The sequence below is a fragment of the Canis lupus genome, chromosome 11 (assembly GCF_048164855.1).
Source record: "Canis lupus baileyi chromosome 11, mCanLup2.hap1, whole genome shotgun sequence".
Taxonomy (NCBI): domain Eukaryota; kingdom Metazoa; phylum Chordata; class Mammalia; order Carnivora; family Canidae; genus Canis; species Canis lupus.
The window spans coordinates 70922319-70944389 of record NC_132848.1 but is presented as its reverse complement, the minus strand read 5'-3'; the positions used below and the strand labels follow the sequence as shown (position 1 = coordinate 70944389).

Here is a 22071-nt window from a genome sequence, read left to right as displayed (position 1 = left end):
ATCAGACCATAGACAATTTGATATTTCTGTAGGAATTGATGGACATAAATGTGCAGATTTAGCAGTTTTTATATGTTATTGCAGGTGTTTAAAATTTAACCACAGTACTGACTTTTGTTGATTTTTAAAAATAAACCAATATAACTTTTTGGCAGAATATAAAGTAAAGCAAGTTTAAAAGTTCAGAATCAACATTTTCCTGGTGAATTCTTTCAAACCTCAGTAAATTCTAAGTGTGAGGTGTACCTTACTTTTCTTATAATTGGTTTTCTGGTGTATATTGATGAAATGAAAAACATGAAATTGGAAATTAAGCTGTAATGGGAATGCAATAGAAAAATGTGTGCATTAAATCTATTTTATTTTAATATTCATACTTAAAAACCAAGGTTGAGATGTCTTAAGTCCAAATAAGGAAACATTATTCTGTAGAGTAACATTTTTAGTCATGGGCTGGAGGAACTAGAACCCATTGGATTAGTGTGAATTGGAAAGAAGGGGCACCTGGGGCCCTTCAAGATGTTGGTTGAGCATCTACCATCGGCTCGGTCATGATCCCGGGGTCCTGGGCGAGCCCTGCATCTGGGCTCCCTGCTCAGCAGGGAACCTGCTTCTCCCTCTCTCTTTCTCTCTCTCTGCCTGCCCTCCTCCTGCCCCCCGCTTGTGTTCTCTCTTGCTCTCTCTCACTTTCTGTCAAATAAATGAATAAAATCTTAAACAAACAAAAAGAAACACAAAGAATTGGAAACAGTGTAGGTATCCCAGGGGTCCTAGATATTGGGTCTCTTCCCTTTTCCTGATCAAATGTTTTGTGATGAATTGGTTTATTGAAGAGTAAATGTCAGTAGGAAAAGGTAGATTAGAAGGGACTGGAATTTAGAATACAGGTGTGCTTGTTAGCCTGAAGGCAAGGGACTGCAAGTCCGTGTCAGTGCTTTGGGGGAGAAAACCCCAGCCTGCTAGTGGAACATGTCGTAACACAGAGATAGGTCACACAGGTAGCTGTGGGGGACATGTAAGCAGCTCCTAGTTGGGAGGTTCAGCAAGAGGAAGTAGGGAGTCTCGTTTAACTATTGGGACAGTAAGGAGCATTAGCAGATTGTGATTTCATTATACAGGAGGCTCATTATCCACGTTATGACAGGAAAATATTCACTAATGAAGTGATTTCCTTATCCAGAGAAGGCTGATAGAAATTCAGCCTATAATCTACAAAAAAACCAAGAATAAACTTTTTTTTTTTTTTTAAAGATTTATTTATTCATGAGAGACACAGAGAGGCAGAGACACAGGCAGAGGGAGAAGCAGGCTCCATGCAGGGAGCCCGATGCGGGACTCGATCCCGGGACCCCGGGGTCACGCCCTGGGCCCAAGGCCCAACTGCTGAGCCACTCAGGTGTCCCAGGAATAAACTTCTTACTGTTAAAATTGCACATAACTCTGTAGCTGGCCACACTACAGTAGTCCTAGTGATTTAATAATAAAAATATAAATAAGAAACTCAAATGTGGGATCCCTGGGTGGTGCAGCAGTTTAGCGCCTGCCTTTGGCCCAGGGCGCGATCTTGGAGACCCGGGATCGAGTCCCACGTCGGGCTCCCGGTGCATGGGGCCTGCTTCTCCCTCTGCCTGTGTCTCTGCCTCTCTCTCTCTCTCTCTCTGTGACTATCATAAGTAAATAAAAATAAAAATAAATATATTTAAAAAAAAGAAACTCAAATGTTTAAAACATAAAATTTAGTTTCTTTAGATGGCTGATGAATTAAAAAGATAACAGAACTACTATTAAAAAGACTTAGTACAGGGGCAGTTAAGAGGCTCAGTCAGTTAAGCATCTGACTCTTGATCTCAGCTCAGGTCTTGATCTCAGTCAGGGTCATGAGTTCAAGCCCTGCATTGGGCTCCATGCTGGCTGTGGAGCCTACTTAAAAAGGCTTAGTACAGAAATGTTATTAATACCATGTTATTAAAATGTAATTATTCTTAAGAATTATTCTTAAGAATGTAATTATTCTTAAGAATGATGATGATTCTTATTTCTACTCACTTTGCTACAATTGAGATTAAAATTTTTTTCAAGCCAAACTGGAAAAGAAACCAAAGATGGAAATGAGGAAAAACAATAAGCAATAGTTTAAAAAAAAAAAAAAAAAGATCAGTTAAAAAAAAAAAAAAACCAACAAATTCAGTGCAGGTACCTCAGGGAAAATCCTTCCAGTGCTTTGGCTTATATAAAAAACCTAATTTGGTTATGTATGTGCAGATTTACACTCTGCTCACCTTCCTCTGGCGTGTTTCTGCTCCTTTCTTGAAGACATTGGGGATTTGGTAAGCATCCAGTGCATTATAAGGAATTTTTGTATTTGGAAATAAAGATTAAGTCATTTTTTCAAATTCAGAAATGGAGCATAGTGATAGATTTCCCAACTACTGATTCAGTTTGCTTTTACTAATGCTGCTTTTTTTTTAAAAAAAAAAAAAGGGGGGGGCAATATATATTTATAAAACCAGTGGGAGGGAATTCTTTGTTTTCCTCTTTTTATAAATTAAAAATTCCAAGTTCTTCAAATGGACTTGCAGCTAATTCTGCCTTTCTGTGGTGTTGCAGGCTTATACCAGCCAGTTTGTTTCCCTTGTCATGTTTGCCCTCATGATGTGTGATGACAGGATCTCCATGCAAGAGAGACGCAAAGAGATCATGCTTGGACTGAAGCGGCTGCCTGGTAGGAAGAGCTCACACCGTCGACTTTTGTTGTCTGAGGGGTGGCTAATGAGTGAGGTCTCTTATCCCTGAAGCTGTGGCTTGTAGCTGTTTAGTCCCAAAGATCTTTCTTCTTTTGAACCCGTGTATTTAGAAATCCCTTGCTCGTGTCACAGAATAGAATAGAAACCCTGGTCTTTTTGTTGGTTGCTGCCAGTGTATTATTGTTACGATATTGGGTCAGTTAGTTGTCCTTTTTTCATAGACTTTGTTAATATTACTTCTTAACAGATTTGATTAAGGAAGTACTGAGCATGGATGATGAAATTCAGAAACTGGCAACAGAACTGTACCATCAGAAGTCAGTGTTGATCATGGGGCGTGGCTATCATTATGCTACTTGCCTTGAAGGGGCCCTAGTAAGTCGTCTCGCTTATAATTTCATCTTGGACTTGAGGACCTGCACGTAGTCCTACTTTTAGACTGAATGAAATAGGTGGGACTTTTGAAAATGCCTTTGTAAAAAACGCACTCTGATTACTTACCTGGAAAAAGGGTAACAATACGTAATTGAAAAGTGAGTATCAAGAAAAGTACATTTTACCACTGTGATTTGGATTTAGGTTTAGCAAGTTACTTGAGTTAATTTGTTGTCCAAATAGGAGTAAATAAAAGATTAAGTTCTCTAGGTGTGAGATTTAATTGAGGTAAACGTGAGGCAAGTAATAGAACAGTTACAAAGTAATGTGAATATATTCATGATCATCTAAAATTTTCAAAAAGTTTTTGCGGTTGTAAAACTTGTAGTTATTTATTATATAGACACTCAAACTTCCATTACTTGTTGGTAGTTTATAAATAACTATTAGCCTATATTTACATACCAGTGTAGGTCCTTTTATACTGTGGATAAGTAGTGACTTCAGACAGCAGATGTTTTGTGTAATATTTACTTAAGAATGGGTTTTTGAAAAACAAACTGAAGACTAATGTAGCTCTTTCCTGTTAGAAAATCAAAGAAATCACTTACATGCACTCTGAAGGCATCCTTGCTGGTGAATTGAAACATGGCCCTCTGGCTTTGGTGGATAAGTTGATGCCTGTCATCATGATCATTATGAGAGATCACACGTATGCCAAGTGTCAGAATGCTCTTCAGCAGGTGGTGGCCAGGCAGGTACGTTAGAGGCTGTGCTGGGACGGCCCCTGGGGTTGTCGAAGAGTTGGGTTACTATAGCTTATTTGAATTTTATGACATTTAAACTGATAGGCCAGGGCCCAGTAGGAGGCTTACAGAACATGTGGAGTTTAGGTGTGAAGAGTTTTGACAGGACCCAGCTCAAAGATCTCGTAATAAGCAGAACCAAGACCCAAACTGAGGTCCTAGTCTCCAGGTCCTGTCCTCTCTATTAGTGTATGCTGCTCCCTTTTAAGTTAATATACTTAAAAGTGTATTTCAGGAGAAACTAGGGTTTACATTAATATTACTCAGGTGCTGTGCTTACCTGAGTTTTCTTCAGATCATCTGGCTCTTACATAAAGCCCCGAAGGTATTACTGTGTGGGCACAATGTAGTGGTTACGAAGCTGAGCTTTGAAGGCAGGCGGACTTGGATTCAAGTACTGAGCTTGGTATTTCTCAGTTGTGTGAGTTTAAAAAAATGACTGGATCCTGCAAAGTTTCTGCCTCTTTGCTACAAGTGAAATCAGTCTGAGTTACACATGGGATTGAGCCTGTGAGGCCGCGTGCAGATGTGCAGTGTGGGCTTTGCACATTCGTGTGCAACCGCTCTACCTTTGCTTGCCGCTGAATGTGTGTGTGTCTTTCCCAGGGACGCCCAGTGGTGATTTGTGATAAGGAAGATACCGAGACCATTAAGAACACAAACAGAACAATCAAGGTGCCCCACTCAGTGGACTGCTTGCAGGGCATTCTCAGTGTGATCCCCTTACAGTTGCTGGCTTTCCACCTTGCTGTGCTGAGGGGCTATGACGTAAGTGATGGGCTCCTGTAGAAATCTTGGGCCGGCTTTTTACCTGCTTTGATACTCTTAGTTTTCCTTCTAAATTTTTAGCAGTAGCATTTGAGAAATCCTTCAGATACGTATCTGTCACCTGTTAACGTTTGCATGGCCCAATTCGTAGATTACGTCCTCACTTTTTCCTACCCGCAGGACCCGCAGGCACCGTGGGGCCTGCCTCTGTGATTGGAGGTTACCTGCAGGGCGGGGAGTCTCCACGTGTTTCCGTTTCCTTCTGGGCGGCTGTTGGCAGTTCTTTGGGACACTCCCACGCCTTGCAGGATCTAGGGTTCCCAGTCTCCTGGTCGTTAGGACAGCCAGACCTCCTGGTCTTACCCGCTTCTAGTGTCTTCTGAGTAAGCTGCCCTGTCACGGAGGACCACAGAAGCACTTCCTGCGCTGAACCGGCTCCTGGGGAATTCTTTTCCTCGTGTCAGGATTTTTGAGATACATTGTTCAGCAACATTTTCTAATTTTAGTTCTTTGTAGTCTGTAATTAAGATGGTTGATGAACGTGTTGTTTTCTGGTTTTATACACAAAAATAATTTGCTTAGAGAACCCGCTCCTCTCCCTGCAATGTATATAATCTTTCAAATGTTGCTTCTTTTGCAGGTTGATTTTCCCCGGAATCTTGCCAAATCTGTAACTGTAGAATAAGGAGCATCTGCAACTCTGGGCGATTGAGCAACACAAGACACCTTTTGTATTTAACACCTTGATTTAAAATATCACCCCTTGAAGCCTTTTTTAGTAAATCCTTATTTATATATCGGTTATAATTATTCCACTCAATTTGTGATTTTTGTGAAATTACCTCATATTTTTTCAGTAATTTGTGGGGGAGTTTAAATAATGGAATTTATATTGGAATCATTATCACCAAGAGATTTAGCTCTCATTTTCTTTAAAGGATGCTGGGTGTTGGATTTCCAGGCCCTCCACTTCAATCTGGGAGGATTATATGTTTTTAGAATAATTGGCCTTTGTTTTACTATGTTTCTATTCATTCAGCCCAAAGAAAATCTAGTACATTTAATTGGAATATCTAAAGCCAGTGGCAATGTATGCTAATGCTTGGACATTTAATTAAGGTTTTGTTAAATTTACATATAACTAGAAGATGCTGTGATTTGTTTTGAAATTTGTTTGTGTTTGTTTTTAAAATCACACTGTAGAACTTAAAAACTGAAAGCTTTTCGTGGTGGGATTTCTATGTAAGTTAGGTTAACCCGAGTGTCTCAGACCTGTTGCTGGTTATCTGGAGGTCGAGTTAACGTAGGAAGCTAGAATATGGTAGTACATTGGTTTTCTCCATTCTTAACAGCAAGTATTTGCACAATTTCGTAGCACAAACTTTAAATTTGAGCTGCTTTGGACGACTGACAACATGATTTTCCGTGTGAAGATGGGGGACCTCCAGGTGGGGTGTCCTACTCCTAGTTTTTTCATCTTCTAAAACTGTTTATTTCCTTGCGTCGCTCGTTTTTTATTTTTCATGTTTTTTTTCTTAAAATGACTTGTTCTTCGAAATCACCGCACAAAGTTGCTATCAGACGTCGGAGAGTAAATCAGTCCTGGTATATGCCAAAATCTCTTAAAAATTTCGTGTAGTGAATTTTAACTTTTTACTGCCTTGTTGCATAAAACTAGTACCATCGTGCCAGTTGGAAGTTCTTTGTAGTTTGGAAGGTTTGCAAGTCTTTTGACTAATCATTTGACTAGAAGTGTATATGCTGGGCTAGGTTAGAGAAAGCCGTGCTTTACCCTGATGCTAGTGAAGGATTGCATCAAACATAGTATTACTTCCTAGGTGTTCTCTGTTGTCTGTGTTCTACCCTGAAATATATTTAGGAATGAAGAAGATAAAAATAAAGTGATATCAAGGTGCCTTCAGCTGGCTTACGTCAGAAATGGAAATTAACAACTTAGATTAAAATAGAGTAGAATATTAGACACCCAACGTGTTGTGAGTAATCATTTCTTTATGGGGCTTTTTGGCCAAATCTTGGGGGCTATAGGGCAGTGTGTTGTGTCTTGGTGAAGTCTTTCTAAAGTTCTCACTTTTAAATTGTGAAGGTAAGATATTTAGCATAATTATTTAAGTAAATTCAGGCTTTTTCTTTTTTCTGTGTTTGAATTTCTTGCTGAGGTTAAGATTTTCTAATAGCTGTTGCTACAAGGGGAGCCCAGATTCTGCTTGTGTATTAGGTCTAGAAAAATTCCTTGCATATTTTGAGGTAGTTTGGAAGGACTGTCCTAGATGGAGACTAGAAACTTGATTGTTTTTAAAAATAAAGTAAGGTTATTATTTACATCATATACATAGCTACTATAGCTGTATTTACCTATTTTAATTGTTTCTGAGATTATTTTGTTTAGGCCTAGTTTTAGTATATGTATAGTGTCATTTTTTATGTTTGTTAAATTGGCATTTTATGTCTGTGATTTGTATGGGTTTGTAGGGTTTCTTAACGGTCTGAAGTTTGGGTCAGCATTCTAAGTGAACAAATATTTGAGATCAATCATTAGTTTTTAATTTCTCTATTTTTCCTCTTCCTCTGTGTCCGCCTTTCTCTCACACACAGACGCACATTTCAAGCTAGGATACGTTCTGAACTGGATTTCAAAAGCTGATACTAAAGAACCAAGAAGTGATATTTTCCAAATAAACAGTTTCTCCTTCTTGTCCCTTCTTGCTTCTTACTTTATTTAATGTAGTGATTTTTAAATGCTTTTATGTATTAATTATGAATGCAGAAAAGGTACTGTAATGAGGCATATCACTAATAAGTGTGCCTGCCCGGTTAAAACCAATGTGAAACAGGATAAGAAAATCTGATTTTTCAAGAAGGATATGCTACAAAAGGAATCCTTTATATGAAAAGTTCTTTCTTGTAGTACATTTAAAGTTTAGATTCACTCATATGTGACTTAGCGTTCCTGACCTCCGCCACGAGCCCTTTCAGGCTGGGGTCATGTGTAGCAGCTCACACATGGCCCCGTAGATGATGATTACTTTGCAGTCAGTCCGCTTTTCTATCTTTTTTTTTTAATTACCTGTGCTGTAGGAGCGAAGGAGAAGAGATAAATTAACATGAGCCGTTTTTAGTGTGCTGTCATTGTGTCAGCATCCTCTTATGGGCAAGTCCCTGTGCCAGGAACCGGAAAGGACATCTTGTTGAAAGCAACGTCTGCTTGTCCCGAGGCCGACCTCTCACTGGTGAAGACAAGGACCTGGCAAGGCCCAGGGTGAGGGCGTAGAATGGAGGCGAGCTGGGTGTTACGGAATGCTCCGCGTTCAGGGGCGCATCATGTTCACAGGAGCTACAAAGTGCATTTTGTAGAGTGAGCTGTTGCCGCGGGCTGCGGAGACCGTGTTTCCGGGTGTGCTAAGGAAGGGCGAAGGCGAGGTGCGCGAGTGATCAACGAGCCCTGGTCCTGCGTGGGGAGCGGACACGCGGCGTGCCGGGGGGGGGCTGGCGGTTGTTTCCAAGATGATACTGTCTTATCCTTCTGAATACAGCTCTCTTGGCCTGAGCTAATCATGAGGATGAGAAGAAGGAAAAGGAGCCCCCCCCCCCCTTTTTTTAGCTCCTTAGTAGTGTTTATTTGGCACTTAACTTATATTGTCGTCAAAGAAGGAAGACCAGCTGAAATGTCGGCTTTAACAAACATATTTTAGGAAGTCCTTTGGAGTCAGTGTTTTATCTGTTTAAAAAATTAAGATATACTACAGCAATAAAAGGGAAAGACTGATGTTAACTATCCTATGTGACAAGTTAAGTGATTTTTCTAAAAAAGCACAATGTCATTGGAAAAGTGTTTGTAGAAGAAGAAAGCGTAGCTCACACGGAATTTGTGAAGGCCAAAGAAGTGGAAGGGCTGACGGAGGAAGGTATCTGAGCCTTCTGTCCACAGATTTAGTGGGTTTTGTCTCCCAGACTACCAGATATGTCTTGACGAAACATGCTTCAGATGACTTCCCTTGTTCTTCGTGTTAGAATCCCAGGTTTAGGAGAATTAACACATCAGTTTGTTCTCACAATATTTAAGGATTATTAATATATCAGTATTTCTCCAGCTTGATGAGCTTAACCATATCTTCAGATCTATGGCATGACAACCAGTAGGACTGCTTAACATTCACTTTGAACCAGAAGCTTCCAGGGTTAAAATGAAAATCGTAGTTGACTAGCAAGATTGTAAAGTGACGCTGTATTAACCTGTAAGTCTGTGATAGCTTGATATCAATGTTACGGAATCGGCCATGATGTTGGCTAATGTGAACGTTTTAGGAAATTCTCAAATTGACTTTCTTAAGGTACTCAGAATGAATATAGAAGTGATCCTGTTAGCTTTTTAAATGTTCTGTGGTTGACTTTTTGGTTGGTTGTTTTTTTCTGTCCTTTGTTTTTTGCTTTTGCTCAAATAAAGCTTTTGGTATTTGTTTAAATTACCCTGCTTGTGAGCTCGAGATTTTAGAATCTTGCTTTGTTTGTTTCCTGTTCTTTAAGATAAATGTTTAGTTTACTGAGGCATTTGGTCATTTCTTCCTTACGTCTTGTAAGTCCAACAACTCTAACCTTGAACTGTGAATAAATTACCAAAACTTACTGAGAATTGCATTTTGAAGCAATTTGCCAATATTTGAAGTGTATACCTGTTTGTGGATGTGTTAAGGATTGTATTGCACTAGGAATGTAGCCAGTGTTTAGTTGTTAGTCAACTTTTCTGACGCTAGAAGTTAATTCATTACTGTTGCTTTTTGAAAGCAGAGATGATTGCATAAATAGAATCCAAAGCTCCATGGCCGCACTCCAACTTACCAGTTGTTTCAGAAACGATCACCAGACGAAACAAAGGCTCTACTCTTTTCTGATGTCATACTCCATAGATGTTATGCCTTCTCATGTCTTTTGCAATTCTTTTTTTGGGAAAATATGTTGTTTCTAGCAAGCTTCTAGTGTAGACAGTGATCAGCAACTTTGCGCAAGTGAATTAATAGTCGCAAAAGAAGGATATTTAAGGTGGCTAAGTGGCAAGGCAGCATGTACCCTGAATCTAAAGTTTCTGTAGTATCTGGCAATCTTTTAATTACAGAACAAAGATTCCTTTTACAGGATCCTTTCACAAACAGCAAGCAAAAGTCTCCATCCCTGGTGCTTACAGCGCGCACTGTGTTCTGCGGGGACAGAGTTATGCCCGGGTGGTTTGAATGAATAGCTGTGCTGTTTTGCCAATTCCCGTTGAACTGAGCCCAGCCTCTCATCTCTGTCTCTGTGTTGCTCTGCAGCAAAGCCTGGGGCTGCCACGCAGCACGGATCATTTTTTCCACGAGCCACATTTTGGCATAAAATCCGGCTTTACTTTTATTAAACGGTTATCTTTTAAATCTCCTTAATTGGCTGTAAGTATTTACTGAGTACTTACTAAAGGCCAAGAAATAATTTCCCTAGAAATTTAGAGGCCAGTTTTTCATTGGAGTGACATTTAAGAAAAAAATTCTTTAACTTTTTTTTTGTGTGAGGAAAACGAAGTGTAAGGGTTAAGTTTTTCTCGTTAATCTGAAAGTAAATAGTTCTCCTTCATTTTAAAAAATGATGTTGGAACTTTATTAGCTTAAACATCCTGGAGCAATACACTAATCTTGTAATAATATATGGACAGGTTGCCAGGTTACAGGTTAATTAACCAGCTGATCCCTTCCCTGGAAGTATGTGGGTAATAAGATAAACTTATTATTCTCTTTTTGGTTAGCATTTGTACAAGAGGTTATTTTCCAGATTGAAAGGCCATGTTTTTGCACTTCATATTAACATGATTCATTGGTTCAAATTCCAAGGTCTCACATACATGTTTTGTCACACACGTTTCTCCAAATGCTGTTATGTAGCCATGTTTTCCCTTTCGTATTTCAAGACATTTTTGAAAGTGAAGTATGGATGTGCAGTTGAGAATAAAATGAATAAAAAATGGAGCTTGTCACCATTAGAGAAATACTTTTTGGATGGAATTAGAGTTGTTTCCTTCCATTCACTTATCTGTCTACCTCTGTATAAGATTCAAAAGACTGTTTGTACCTATTAGGATGAAAGCTGTTGCCATGTGTTCATATGCTTTTAATTTCTGCTGTATACTGAGTGATTTAGAAGCATCCAGCAGTTTAAAAACCAGAGCCTAAGAAGGTGTATGCTGGAGCTCACAGCTGTCACGTACCCTGGAGGTCTGGAGGAGTTCATTTTTGCCTCCATCACTCAGCTTTATGTGTTCCTAAATACAGTGAGGTCTTAGAAGGAGAATTGCCAGGATCCCCAAAACCTGTAATGTGGGTGCTCATTGAGGATTCTAGATTGATTACACCTGCAGGGCAAATGACCCTGTGGTCCTTAGCTAATACATTCTTGATTTGTGAGACTCAAGGGTCGATGTCCATTAATTAATAGGTTGTCCTACAACATCCAGGCCGCAAAAACCCACGTGTCCCAGGGTCCCTACGGTTTGTTTCTGCCAACGGCCCCTTTCAGGTGACACTCTTGCCCTCACGTTGCCCTCACTGATAGCACCGTCAGTCATGGATGGACTCATAAGAAAGCCTTGTCTTCAGGCAGTGTCCCTAACGGGCCGGAGACCGGGACGGCGATGGCTTGTGGTTCCCGGGCAGGGGAGATAGCAGGAAATGCACGTTTCCGATAGATTTGAACGCAGATCGCCAATTGGATTCATGGGGGCTCCCTTCGCCCCTATTTACTTTGTACCGTAGAGTTGTTTGGAAGTATTGAGTATATTTGCTTTGACTTTTATCTCTTGCTTTCCTAATTTTGTATTTCCCCTTTGAATGAAATGTAAACCCAATACTGAATTTACGTTTGCTGCTGCTATGTAGAAACCTAGGACTGGGGAATCCTTGCAAGATTTTTATCTTACGTTCTTGGGTATTAACTTGGACCCATGTATCGTTACTAAAGTTCAAAGTATTTCTTTGTCTCAAAGAAACAAATTAATTTTAAAACATCTTACATGTAGGGTTTTGTGTTTTTCATTATTGTTGTTTTGGGTTTTTTGATGTTTTTAGTGAAAGTGGCAAAACTCTCTGGCCTCCGAATGCAGAATTGACTTTACTGACACATTAATAACTTAAGTGCTTTGAGTTGTTTTCTCAGCAGAGACTCATTTGTGTAAATTGGTTTGCAAACGCCTGGTTCCAGGAGTGCAGGGGACAGAGTCTGGAGTTGCCCAGAGCAGACCAAGGCCAGCGGCCTGTAAACACGTTGGTCTTCAAGTTGGCCTTCCTGGAGGGTGACGTCTCCACGCTAATGGTCCTCAGTTCCTCTGCGCTCAGTATGCTGAGACTAAGGAAGGGCAGCTCCGAGGCTATTGACATCCTATCAGAAGATAAGGTGGAGGGACGCCCGGGGCGGGGCTCAGCGGGGGCCTCAGCAGTGGAGCCCCTGCCTTCGGCCCAGGGCGTGACCCCGGGTCCCGGGATCGAGTCCCACGTCGGGCTCTCCGCAGGGAGCCTGCTTCTCCCTCTGCCTGGGTCTCTGCCTCTCTCTGTGTCTCTCATGAATCAATAAATAAAATCTTAAAAAAAAAAAAAAAAAAGGATAAGGCTGATTTTTAAGTTCTTCATATGATTTTATTTATTTTTAAAGATCTTACTTTTAAATAATCTCTACACCCGATGTGGAGCTCGGACTCATGACCCCAAGGTCAAGAGTCACATGCTCCCCCGACTAAGCCAGCCTGGTGCCCCTCACGTTATTTTTTAAAATAAAGAATCTGTCCTGGCTTGGCTCACACCCAGATAGGATGCCTCAGAACTTGGATCACTATTTAAATGGACAGCCCTTCACTACCTGAACAGTCAGTTCTTGCTTTCCCGTCCTTCCCTTGCGTCGCCCAGCGTCCTGGGTCCGTGAGGTCTGTATGATGAGAAGGCCCCGGGGACGATGGGCGCTGCTTAAATGATATTTCTCGTTGCCTTCGCCCAATGGCTTTGCCATAGTAGTTTTTAATAAAATACTTGCTGACCTTAAGTTACGCTCTAAATAGCATTTTTATTTATTTTTCCTTCAGTGCCTGTACCTGGTGAGTTAGAGTTTGGTCAAGAAACCGTAAATGACTGCCGACTGGCGTTTTAGTAAGGAAGGACTCAACGTGGGGAGTTGGGCCTGGGCAGCCAGCAGGCGGCCTGGGGAAGGGGGGGGAGGCCCCCGAGCCCGCGTGGGTGCTGCCGGCCGGACGCCCGAGCCGTGAGCAGCCCCACCGAGGCGCTGGACAGCACCTGCTTCTACTTCCCTTTTCCAAAACTGTGCAAGTGGCTGTCCCTGGACGAGGGCCCCGAAGGGGGGGACCTGCTGCAGCCCTTGGCCCCCCGGCGTCTCTCCGCGCCCTGGGTCCACACGAGTCTCCAGGGAGGCGCGGAGGGATGTGGCTCTGCCTGCGGGGCCGCGGCAGCCCTGCTGGAGCCCTGCTGGAGCCCGGCCTGCTCTTCCCGTTGCACAAGGGTCGCCGTGCGTGGGGCCCGCGCCTCTGCCCCCGTCACTGTCCGCCTGGTAGAGACGCCCTGGTCACCGACGCCTCGGACGGCTGGTCGAGAGTACAGTCCACGTAAATACACGCACGCACACACACGGGTCACACACTCAGGCCCGGGGGTCAGCGGTGGGGCGGCCGCCCTCGGCCCAGGCCGTGACCCGGGTCCCGGGATCGAGTCCAGCGTCGGGCCCCCGCGGGAGCCTGCTTCTCCCTCGGCCTGGGTGTCTGTCCCCCTCTGGGTCTCATGAATAAATAAAGCTCACCCCGTACGCCTTCCGTCCCCGTTTTGTGTTCCACTGGCCCTCGGCAAGCGCTGGGACGCTGGGACCCGGCGGGAACGTGGGGCTGCTGTCCAGGCAGCGGGGCCCCGTCCCCTCCCGGCTCCCGACCTCGGCGGCCCCTTGGCGGCGGCAGGTGGTCGTGCGCGGGCGACGCGGGCAGACTCCGGGCACCGAGAGGTTAAGGCCGACGGAAAAGGCCTAAGAAAACTCAGAGAAAGTCCCCGGAGCGGAAAGCAAGCGAGCACCGGCTGCTGGAGACACGCGGCCCGCAGCAGGTGCAGCCCCGGCGGGGCCTCTGCCCCCGGGGAGGCCGCACCTGCACGGGCCTCCGGGGCTGCACGCAGACGGGGAAACAGAGTCACGGCCTGGCCCAACAGGGGAGGTCAGTGGAATGGGAGAGCTCGGCCAGGTGGCAAGGAGGGGCCAGTGACAAGGGGGACCCAGGCCTCGGGTGCCTCCACGACAGCAGCCCCCCGGGAGCCCGGGCACCCGCAGAAGCACCCGCAGAAGCAAAGCCGGCCCAGGGCGCTCCCAGAGCCGGCTCTCTCCCCGCCCCAGCATGCTCTCGTAGGGGACACACGACAGGAGGATGGCACGTGACCGAAGGCGCCCGGGAAGGCCACCGCGGGGAGGCCCAGGCGCTGGGGGGCGGCCGGGCACTGAGGACGCCAGAGCCGCCAGAGAATGACCTTCCTGCAGCCGTCCCCAGACGCGGGACGTGTGACAGCAGCACAGGAAACTGGCCCGTCTTTTGTTGTGTTTACGCCTTAGGGACGTGGGGATCCTTGTAGATGAGGATTTGTAAAGAATTCACAAAGAAATTAAACATTTACATTTTCTAGCTTTTTTTTTTTTTTTTTTTTTTCTGGTATGGAAAGTACAATGCAATTCTGTATGTTGACTTCGCTGCAACTTGGCTAAATTCGCTTATTTCCAAATTGGCTTTACTTCCAGGCGGTGTTCTCCGCGGGCGCTACCCACCTCCCGGAGTACGTCGGGGCGCTCCTGCCCTGCTCGCCCTTCCCGGGACAGGACCCGCCGCTGCCCCGCTGCGAGGGCCGAGCAGCCCAGCTCCAGGAGAGGCGGTGCCGGGACGTCCTGTTTGCGCTTCTAACCTCAGAGGAGAGCTTCCAACATTTTACCATTAGGTATTATATTCGCTGTAGATTTTCGCAGACACCCTTCATGAGGTTTGGGAGGTTTCTCTCCTCCCCGTTCTTTTGTTTGTTAGACTTCATTTGTTTGCTTCTAAATCCCGTATGGCTGCTTCGGTTTCATCAAAGGCTTCTACTGACGTCACAGTATTCTCCGCCTCTAATCTGCTAATGAGGTGGATTATGTTGCCTTCCCAGGAGAGACTCAATCTGGTATCTTTAGGCTTTAAATTTCCCTCTACAGGGACGCCTGGGGGCTCAGCGGTGGGGCAGCTGCCCTTGGCCGGGCCAGGGCGTGACCCTGGGGTCCCGGGATCGAGTCCTCATTGGGCTCCCCGCAGGGAGCCTGCTTCTCCCTCTGCCTGGGTCTCTAATAAAATCTTTATATATAAAAAAAGGTATCTTAGTTTTATTTTACATCTATCATTTTATTTTGTGCCTTCTCTTCAAATTGGCAGTCCTGTATATCTCTCTCTCTCTTTTTCCCTTTCTTGAATTATTTTTTCATCATCCCATTTTTTCACTTCTGTTTGGATGTTCCAGTCTGTTTCTGTTCTTTTATGGATTACTGTAGAAATTACAATATTCACGTATTAGGTATCAGATTCTAAAGTTTATGTTGTTGTCCTTCTTGCAGACTATGGAAGGACTTTAGGGAGTATTAGCTTCATTTCCCTCTCCTTATATATGCTAACATGTCATTCTTAACATATATTTTAATTACATTTTTTATTAACCTCATAAGACCTTTTTTTTTTTTTTTAAGATTTTACTTATCTATTCATGAGAGACACAGAGAGAGGCAGAGACACAGGCAGAGGGAGAAGCAGGCTCCCTGCAGGGGCAGCCCCATGCAGGATTCGATCCCAGGACCCCGAGGTCACAACTTGAGCAGAAGGCAGATGCTCGACGACAGAGCCTCCCAGGTGCCCCAACTCATAAAACCTTATTATCTTATATAATGTTCACTTATATTAATCCTCATTTCCCTTTGTTCCTGCTTATCAAGCCTTGTGTCTGGAGGCAAACTGACTTTGCTTATCTGAATACATCGTTATTTTGCTGGGCACAGACTTCGAGGTTGGCAGTTATTTTCTTTCAACATATCGCTTCCTGACTTTCACTGTGACTGTTGAGAGGTCCAGAGTATTGTTTTTGGAAGGAATCTGTTATTTCTCTACAGTGACTTTTAGGATCTCCTCATCGGCTTTGGTGGTCTGCAGCTTTGCTCTTGTTTCTCAGCGTGGTTTCTTTTTGTTACCTCTGCTTAGGCTTCGTGGAGCTTTACAGATTTTGCACTGGAAGATTCCCATTTTGTAACTCTTTGAATATTGTCCATTCCTCGTGTCGTCTCTCCACTCCTCTCCTTCTCGTCCCTAACTAGACGTATGTTACCCATCTCACCCTATCCTCCATACTCCTTAACTTCCCACGTGTATTTTTCCTTTTTTTGTCTCTTTGTGCATCATTCTGGATGAGTTCTTCTGACCTGTCTTCTGGTTCACCAGTTTATTTTTACCTGTGTCTGATTTGTTGTTAAAGTTTTTTTTTTTTTTTTTTTTTTTTAAACAGCTCTGTTGAGCTTTATCCATTTTCACTGTTCGGTTAAAGGCGTTTTAGTGAATCTATGGTGTTGTGCAACAGTCCCCACAACCCAGCTGTAGAGCATACCCATCTCTCTAGAGAGTTCCTTTGTGCCTGATTATAGTTAACCCCTGACTTTTAAATTTTAATTATGAATGTATATTCTTTGCTAAGAAGTTCTTTTGGGTATTTTCCAACTTTGGTTCTATTTTTTCCTCTTTCTTGAAGCTATTTTGAACCTTTTACTTCTTTAAATGTGATATGCAGAGTTATTTTTAAGCCTATACCTGATATTTCCAGTATCTGGATTGTCCGTTATTTCTGCTGCCATTCACTCATGGTGCCTTGTTTCTTTGTGTTTTTTTTGTTTCAGGCGTGAGTTCCTCGGAGAGTCACTTCTGGGAATTCCTTGAGGCCTAGGTTGAAGGTGATTTCTTCCTTCAGAGAGGATTCACGTTTATTTCCATGAGGTGCCTAAGAACTTTCCAGTCCTGGATCGCTTTATACATTCATGGTTTGAGAGTTTGTGCCATCAGGGATGTGCACTTGGGGCTTACCTCCATGCAGCTCTAACTCCGAGAGGAGCTGATGGGTCCTGGTCATCGCTGTTTCTCCACAGAACACAGTTTTGCCACAGGAGACAACCATGTCTCCCTTAGACACATGTCTTCTGTCGAGCTTAGGGGAGTAGCTCTCAAATTTCCACATGCCTGAGGAGCCTATTAAAACACGCAGATTCTTGGGTCCACAGCTGAGATTATGATTCAGTGGGTGGAGCTGTGGCCCAGGAGTCTGCATCTTCAACAATCACTAAAGGTGATCGATCTGGTGTAGGTGGCAGAGGTCCACACCATAGTCTTAGCTCTCAGAGCTTCGCGGGGTCCATTGCACCCCTTGGGCTAGAGGGTGTGTGAGCCAGGCTCGGTGTCTCCCGGGAGAGGAAAACACTCATTACAACGCTGAGCAGCTGTTTGTCTCTGGATGTGCCCTGGGCGGGGTGGGGGGTGGGGTGGCCCAGGGCACGGGGGGCGGGGCTGGGGCGGCAGACCTTTTGCGACCCACAGTGCGTTGGCGCAGCCCGTACCCAGCATTCAGTACCCCAAGCACCCAGCATTCAGTACCCCAAGCACCCAGTTTCTCCAACTCTCTTAAGAGCTGGGTGGCCACCCCCACCCCAATCGATTGCCCGTCCCGTGGCTGTTGCCCGCGGTGTCACCCACTTGGTAGCCCATGTCCACTCTCTTCGGGAGGTCTTCACAAGCCCTTGTAAGAGGACCCACTTGGTTACCAGTAAAGAAAAACCCTATCCTCTTGCCCTGGATCACAAGAGCGGGATTTCTCAGATCACGGAACCAGACAGGCAGGGTGGACCCAGTGGGCCTCAGGAATGGCTGGATCCAGCTCCCATGCTCACGCCTCCAGAGGGTCCCAGGTCCTGGCGCCTTGGCCGCAGTCCCACCCTCCCCCCGCCCCCAGGCTTCAGGAAGCCTCAATCCTTCTAGAAACTTAAGGTTTGAGCTGAGGCATCCGTTTTCTAGGAACGTGCAGTGACGAGGCATCTGTGCAAGCTTGGCTAAAGCTGTTTGCATTTTCATCCCCCCTGAGTCTCTGGACACGTCTCCAGAGCTGTTTGGAGGCGCAGCGGCTTGCGGGGCCCCTTCACTTGCTGCCTCATTGCCTGCCGGGGCCTGGGGACCCACAGGGAGTGCGGGGATCCACGTTCAACCGCGAGCACCAGACTTCTCCGCTGTTGGGAGTCTCCCTGATGAAGAAACTGGTTCTGCTCCGGGGGCGCAGGGACCCAGAGGAGCCCCACTGTGGCCGGCGCCCCAGGGCTCCCTGGTGTCCCCCTGCACCCCAACGACTCTGGGAGTCCACGGGGACCCTGCTCCTGTTTGGGAGCAGATCCCTTCACGTCTCCTGCCAGGTGTGGGGGTGGGTGAGGCCGGGGGTCGCACCTGTCCTCGGGGCCAGCGCCCTGGCTTCATGACCCCTCCCGTCGCCCCGAGTCCTGGGCCCCCCACATACCCCAGGGCTCCGAGCCGGAGGGGGCCACGCTGAGACCACACAGTGATGTCCTCCGTGCTGTCCTCCACCCCGCCGTCTCCCATCACCGTGTCCCTGGGGGCCCATCCCGTGTCCCCCCAGCACCGCCAGTCCTGCTGCCTCAGGTTCTGTGCTCACCGCTCACTGTTTGCAGCAGGTGGCCGCCGGGCACGAAGGGACCGCCAGGGCCCAGTCGGCTGGACTCCGCGTCCTCCTTCCTGCTTTGTCCCGTCACAAGCCATCCACACCTGCTGGGTCAAAATTAGTACCTGAGGGGACTGTGGGTCTAGAACGTTCAAAACAAGGCAACTTGTCAATATAGCAGGGATTTTAGCTTTGAGATTCTAGTTTGGGGACTGTGGGGAGGGGGCGGTGGAATAATATGGAGGGAGGATTTGCATGAAAGTCCTTGGGGGGGTCACTCAGGGCGAGGGCCGTGGGGGGTCACTCAGGGCGAGGGCCGTGGGGGGGTCACTCAGGGCGAGGGCCGTGGGGGGGTCACTCAGGGCGAGGGCCGTGGGGGGTCACTCAGGGCGAGGGCCGTGGGGGGTCACTAAGGGCGAGGGCCGTGGGGGGTCACTCAGGGCGAGGGCCGTGGGGGGTCACTCAGGGCGAGGGCCGTGGGGGGGTCACTCAGGGCGAGGGCCGTGGGGGGTCACTCAGGGCGAGGGCCGTGGGGGGTCACTCAGGGCGAGGGCCGTGGGGGGTCACTAAGGGCGAGGGCCGTGGGGGGTCACTAAGGGCGAGGGCCGTGGGGGGTCACTCAGGGCGAGGGCCGTGGGGGGTCACTAAGGGCGAGGGCCGTGGGGGGTCACTCAGGGCGAGGGCCGTGGGGGGTCACTAAGGGCGAGGGCCGTGGGGGGTCACTAAGGGCGAGGGCCGTGGGGAGGTCACTCAGGGCGAGGGCCGTGGGGGGTCACTAAGGGCGAGGGCCGTGGGGGGTCACTCAGGGCGAGGGCCGTGGGGGGTCACTCAGGGCGAGGGCCGTGGGGGGGTCACTCAGGGCGAGGGCCGTGGGGGGGTCACTCAGGGCGAGGGCCGTGGGGGGTCACTCAGGGCGAGGGCCGTGGGGGGTCACTAAGGGCGAGGGCCGTGGGGGGTCACTCAGGGCGAGGGCCGTGGGGGGTCACTCAGGGCGAGGGCCGTGGGGGGGTCACTCAGGGCGAGGGCCGTGGGGGGTCACTCAGGGCGAGGGCCGTGGGGGGTCACTCAGGGCGAGGGCCGTGGGGGGTCACTAAGGGCGAGGGCCGTGGGGGGTCACTAAGGGCGAGGGCCGTGGGGGGTCACTCAGGGCGAGGGCCGTGGGGGGTCACTAAGGGCGAGGGCCGTGGGGGGTCACTCAGGGCGAGGGCCGTGGGGGGTCACTAAGGGCGAGGGCCGTGGGGGGTCACTAAGGGCGAGGGCCGTGGGGAGGTCACTCAGGGCGAGGGCCGTGGGGGGTCACTAAGGGCGAGGGCCGTGGGGGGTCACTCAGGGCGAGGGCCGTGGGGGGTCACTCAGGGCGAGGGCCGTGGGGGGTCACTCAGGGCGAGGGCCGTGGGGGGTCACTAAGGGCGAGGGCCGTGGGGGGTCACTCAGGGCGAGGGCCGTGGGGGGTCACTAAGGGCGAGGGCCGTGGGGGGTCACTCAGGGCGAGGGCCGTGGGGGGTCACTAAGGGCGAGGGCCGTGGGGGGTCACTAAGGGCGAGGGCCGTGGGGAGGTCACTCAGGGCGAGGGCCGTGGGGGGTCACTAAGGGCGAGGGCCGTGGGGGGTCACTCAGGGCGAGGGCCGTGGGGGGTCACTCAGGGCGAGGGCCGTGGGGGGTCACTCAGGGTGAGGGCCATTGAAAGCAGCCATGAGCTCAGGGGGCCTGGAGCCGCCGAGCTTTGTCCCGAGGGCCTCACCAGGGGCCATGTGAAGGCGTGGGGCTGAGTGCTGGGAAGAGGGGGGGTGTGCGCTGTCAGGGAAGGGGTCACCGAATGTCTCCGTCCCCGCCCTTGTCACCAGGAGGCCTGGACGCCCCTTGATTTGATGCGCTAACTGGTGCGCTCACTAACCGGTGTGCTAACTGGCCCGCTAACTGGTGCACTAACTGGCGCGCTAACTGGGGAACTTGCCGCCCGGAGTACCCACTATTGCGCAGGCGGGGTGGATCCAGAAAAGCGCCGCTTTGTGCCGTCACCGTGGCCCTGCGGTTCCAGCCGCAGGGAGTTGGGTCGGGGCTGGGGGACGCACAGGCCCGCTCAGGACAGACCGCGCCCCGGGGAGACGCGGAGACCGACCGGAGACCCACCCGGAGACCCCGCGGTGCCCCCGACGGACGCAGCTGCCGTGCGGGCGGTGGCCACCGGGGGGCAGTGCCTCCCCAGCCCTGTCCCGGTCGGAGCGGGCGCGGCCCCGTCCCCCGGGCGCCCTCGGAGCCCCGTCCCGGCTCGCAGCGCCCCCACCCCCGGGCCCGCGGGCGCCGTCCAGCCGGGGTTCCGGGGGGTCGTGGGGAGGTCGGGGGGAGGTCGGGGCCCAGACCGGCCTCGGGGAGGGGGCTCGCGGGGCCTCGGGGCAGGCGCACTCGTGTCCGCAGCCCCGGGTGTGCCGAGGTACCGGCCCTGCGGCCACAGACGCGGCGGCGCGCGGAGACCACGAGGGGGCGTGGGGAGCCTCCGGGCCGGAGGGGTGCGCGGCGGGGACGGGCCAGCGCGGGGCGGGGTGCTGGGTCCTGCCGTGGGCCGGACCCCCCAGCTCGGGTGCTCCCAGGGCATCGTGGACCGGCTCCCCCCAGCTCGGGTGCTCCCAGGGCATCGTGGACCGGCTCCCCCCAGCTCGGGGTGCTCCCAGGGCGCCCTGGACCGGCTCCCCTCAGCTCGGGTGCTCCCAGGGCACCGCAGACTGACCCCCCCAGCTCGGGGTGCTCCCAGGGCATCGTGGACCGGCTCCCCCCAGCTCGGGGTGCTCCCAGGGCATCGTGGACCGGCTCCCCCCAGCTCGGGGTGCTCCCAGGGCATCGTGGACCGGCTCCCCCCAGCTCGGGGTGCTCCCAGGGCATCGTGGACCGGCTCCCCCCAGCTCGGGGTGCTCCCAGGGCATCGTGGACCGGCTCCCCCCAGCTCGGGGTGCTCCCAGGGCATCGTGGACCGGCTCCCCCCAGCTCGGGGTGCTCCCAGGGCGCCCTGGACCGGCTCCCCCCAGCTCGGGTGCTCCCAGGGCGCCCTGGACCTGCTCCCCCCAGCTCGGGTGCTCCCAGGGCATCGTGGACCGGCTCCCCCCAGCTCGGGGTGCTCCCAGGGCGCCCTGGACCGGCTCCCCTCAGCTCGGGTGCTCCCAGGGCACCGCAGACTGACCCCCCCAGCTCGGGGTGCTCCCAGGGCATCGTGGACCGGCTCCCCCCAGCTCGGGGTGCTCCCAGGGCATCGTGGACCGGCTCCCCCCAGCTCGGGGTGCTCCCAGGGCATCGTGGACCGGCTCCCCCCAGCTCGGGGTGCTCCCAGGGCACCGCAGACTGACCCCCCCAGCTCGGGGTGCTCCCAGGGCATCGTGGACCGGCTCCCCCCAGCTCGGGGTGCTCCCAGGGCATCGTGGACCGGCTCCCCCCAGCTCGGGGTGCTCCCAGGGCATCGTGGACCGGCTCCCCCCAGCTCGGGGTGCTCCCAGGGCACCGCAGACTGACCCCCCCAGCTCGGGGTGCTCCCAGGGCATCGTGGACCGGCTCCCCCCAGCTCGGGGTGCTCCCAGGGCGTCATGGACCGGCTCCCCCCAGCTCGGGGTGCTCCCA

General features: G+C 49.7%; 1 protein-coding gene across 3 annotated transcripts in view; it reads left to right on the top strand.

Annotated features, from left to right (window-relative positions):
• Positions 1-9177, top strand: part of GFPT1 (glutamine--fructose-6-phosphate transaminase 1) — a 55702-nt gene extending 46525 nt beyond the window's left edge. For all 3 annotated transcript variants that reach the window (XM_072768685.1, XM_072768684.1, XM_072768686.1), the window contains 5 exons: positions 2608-2722; positions 2992-3119; positions 3710-3877; positions 4532-4693; positions 5334-9177. In XM_072768685.1, coding sequence (XP_072624786.1) covers positions 2608-2722; positions 2992-3119; positions 3710-3877; positions 4532-4693; positions 5334-5378 — 618 coding nt within the window. In that variant the 3' untranslated portion in view covers positions 5379-9177. The remainder of the gene's footprint in view (positions 1-2607; positions 2723-2991; positions 3120-3709; positions 3878-4531; positions 4694-5333) is intronic.
• The last annotated feature ends 12894 nt before the right edge of the window (positions 9178-22071 follow it).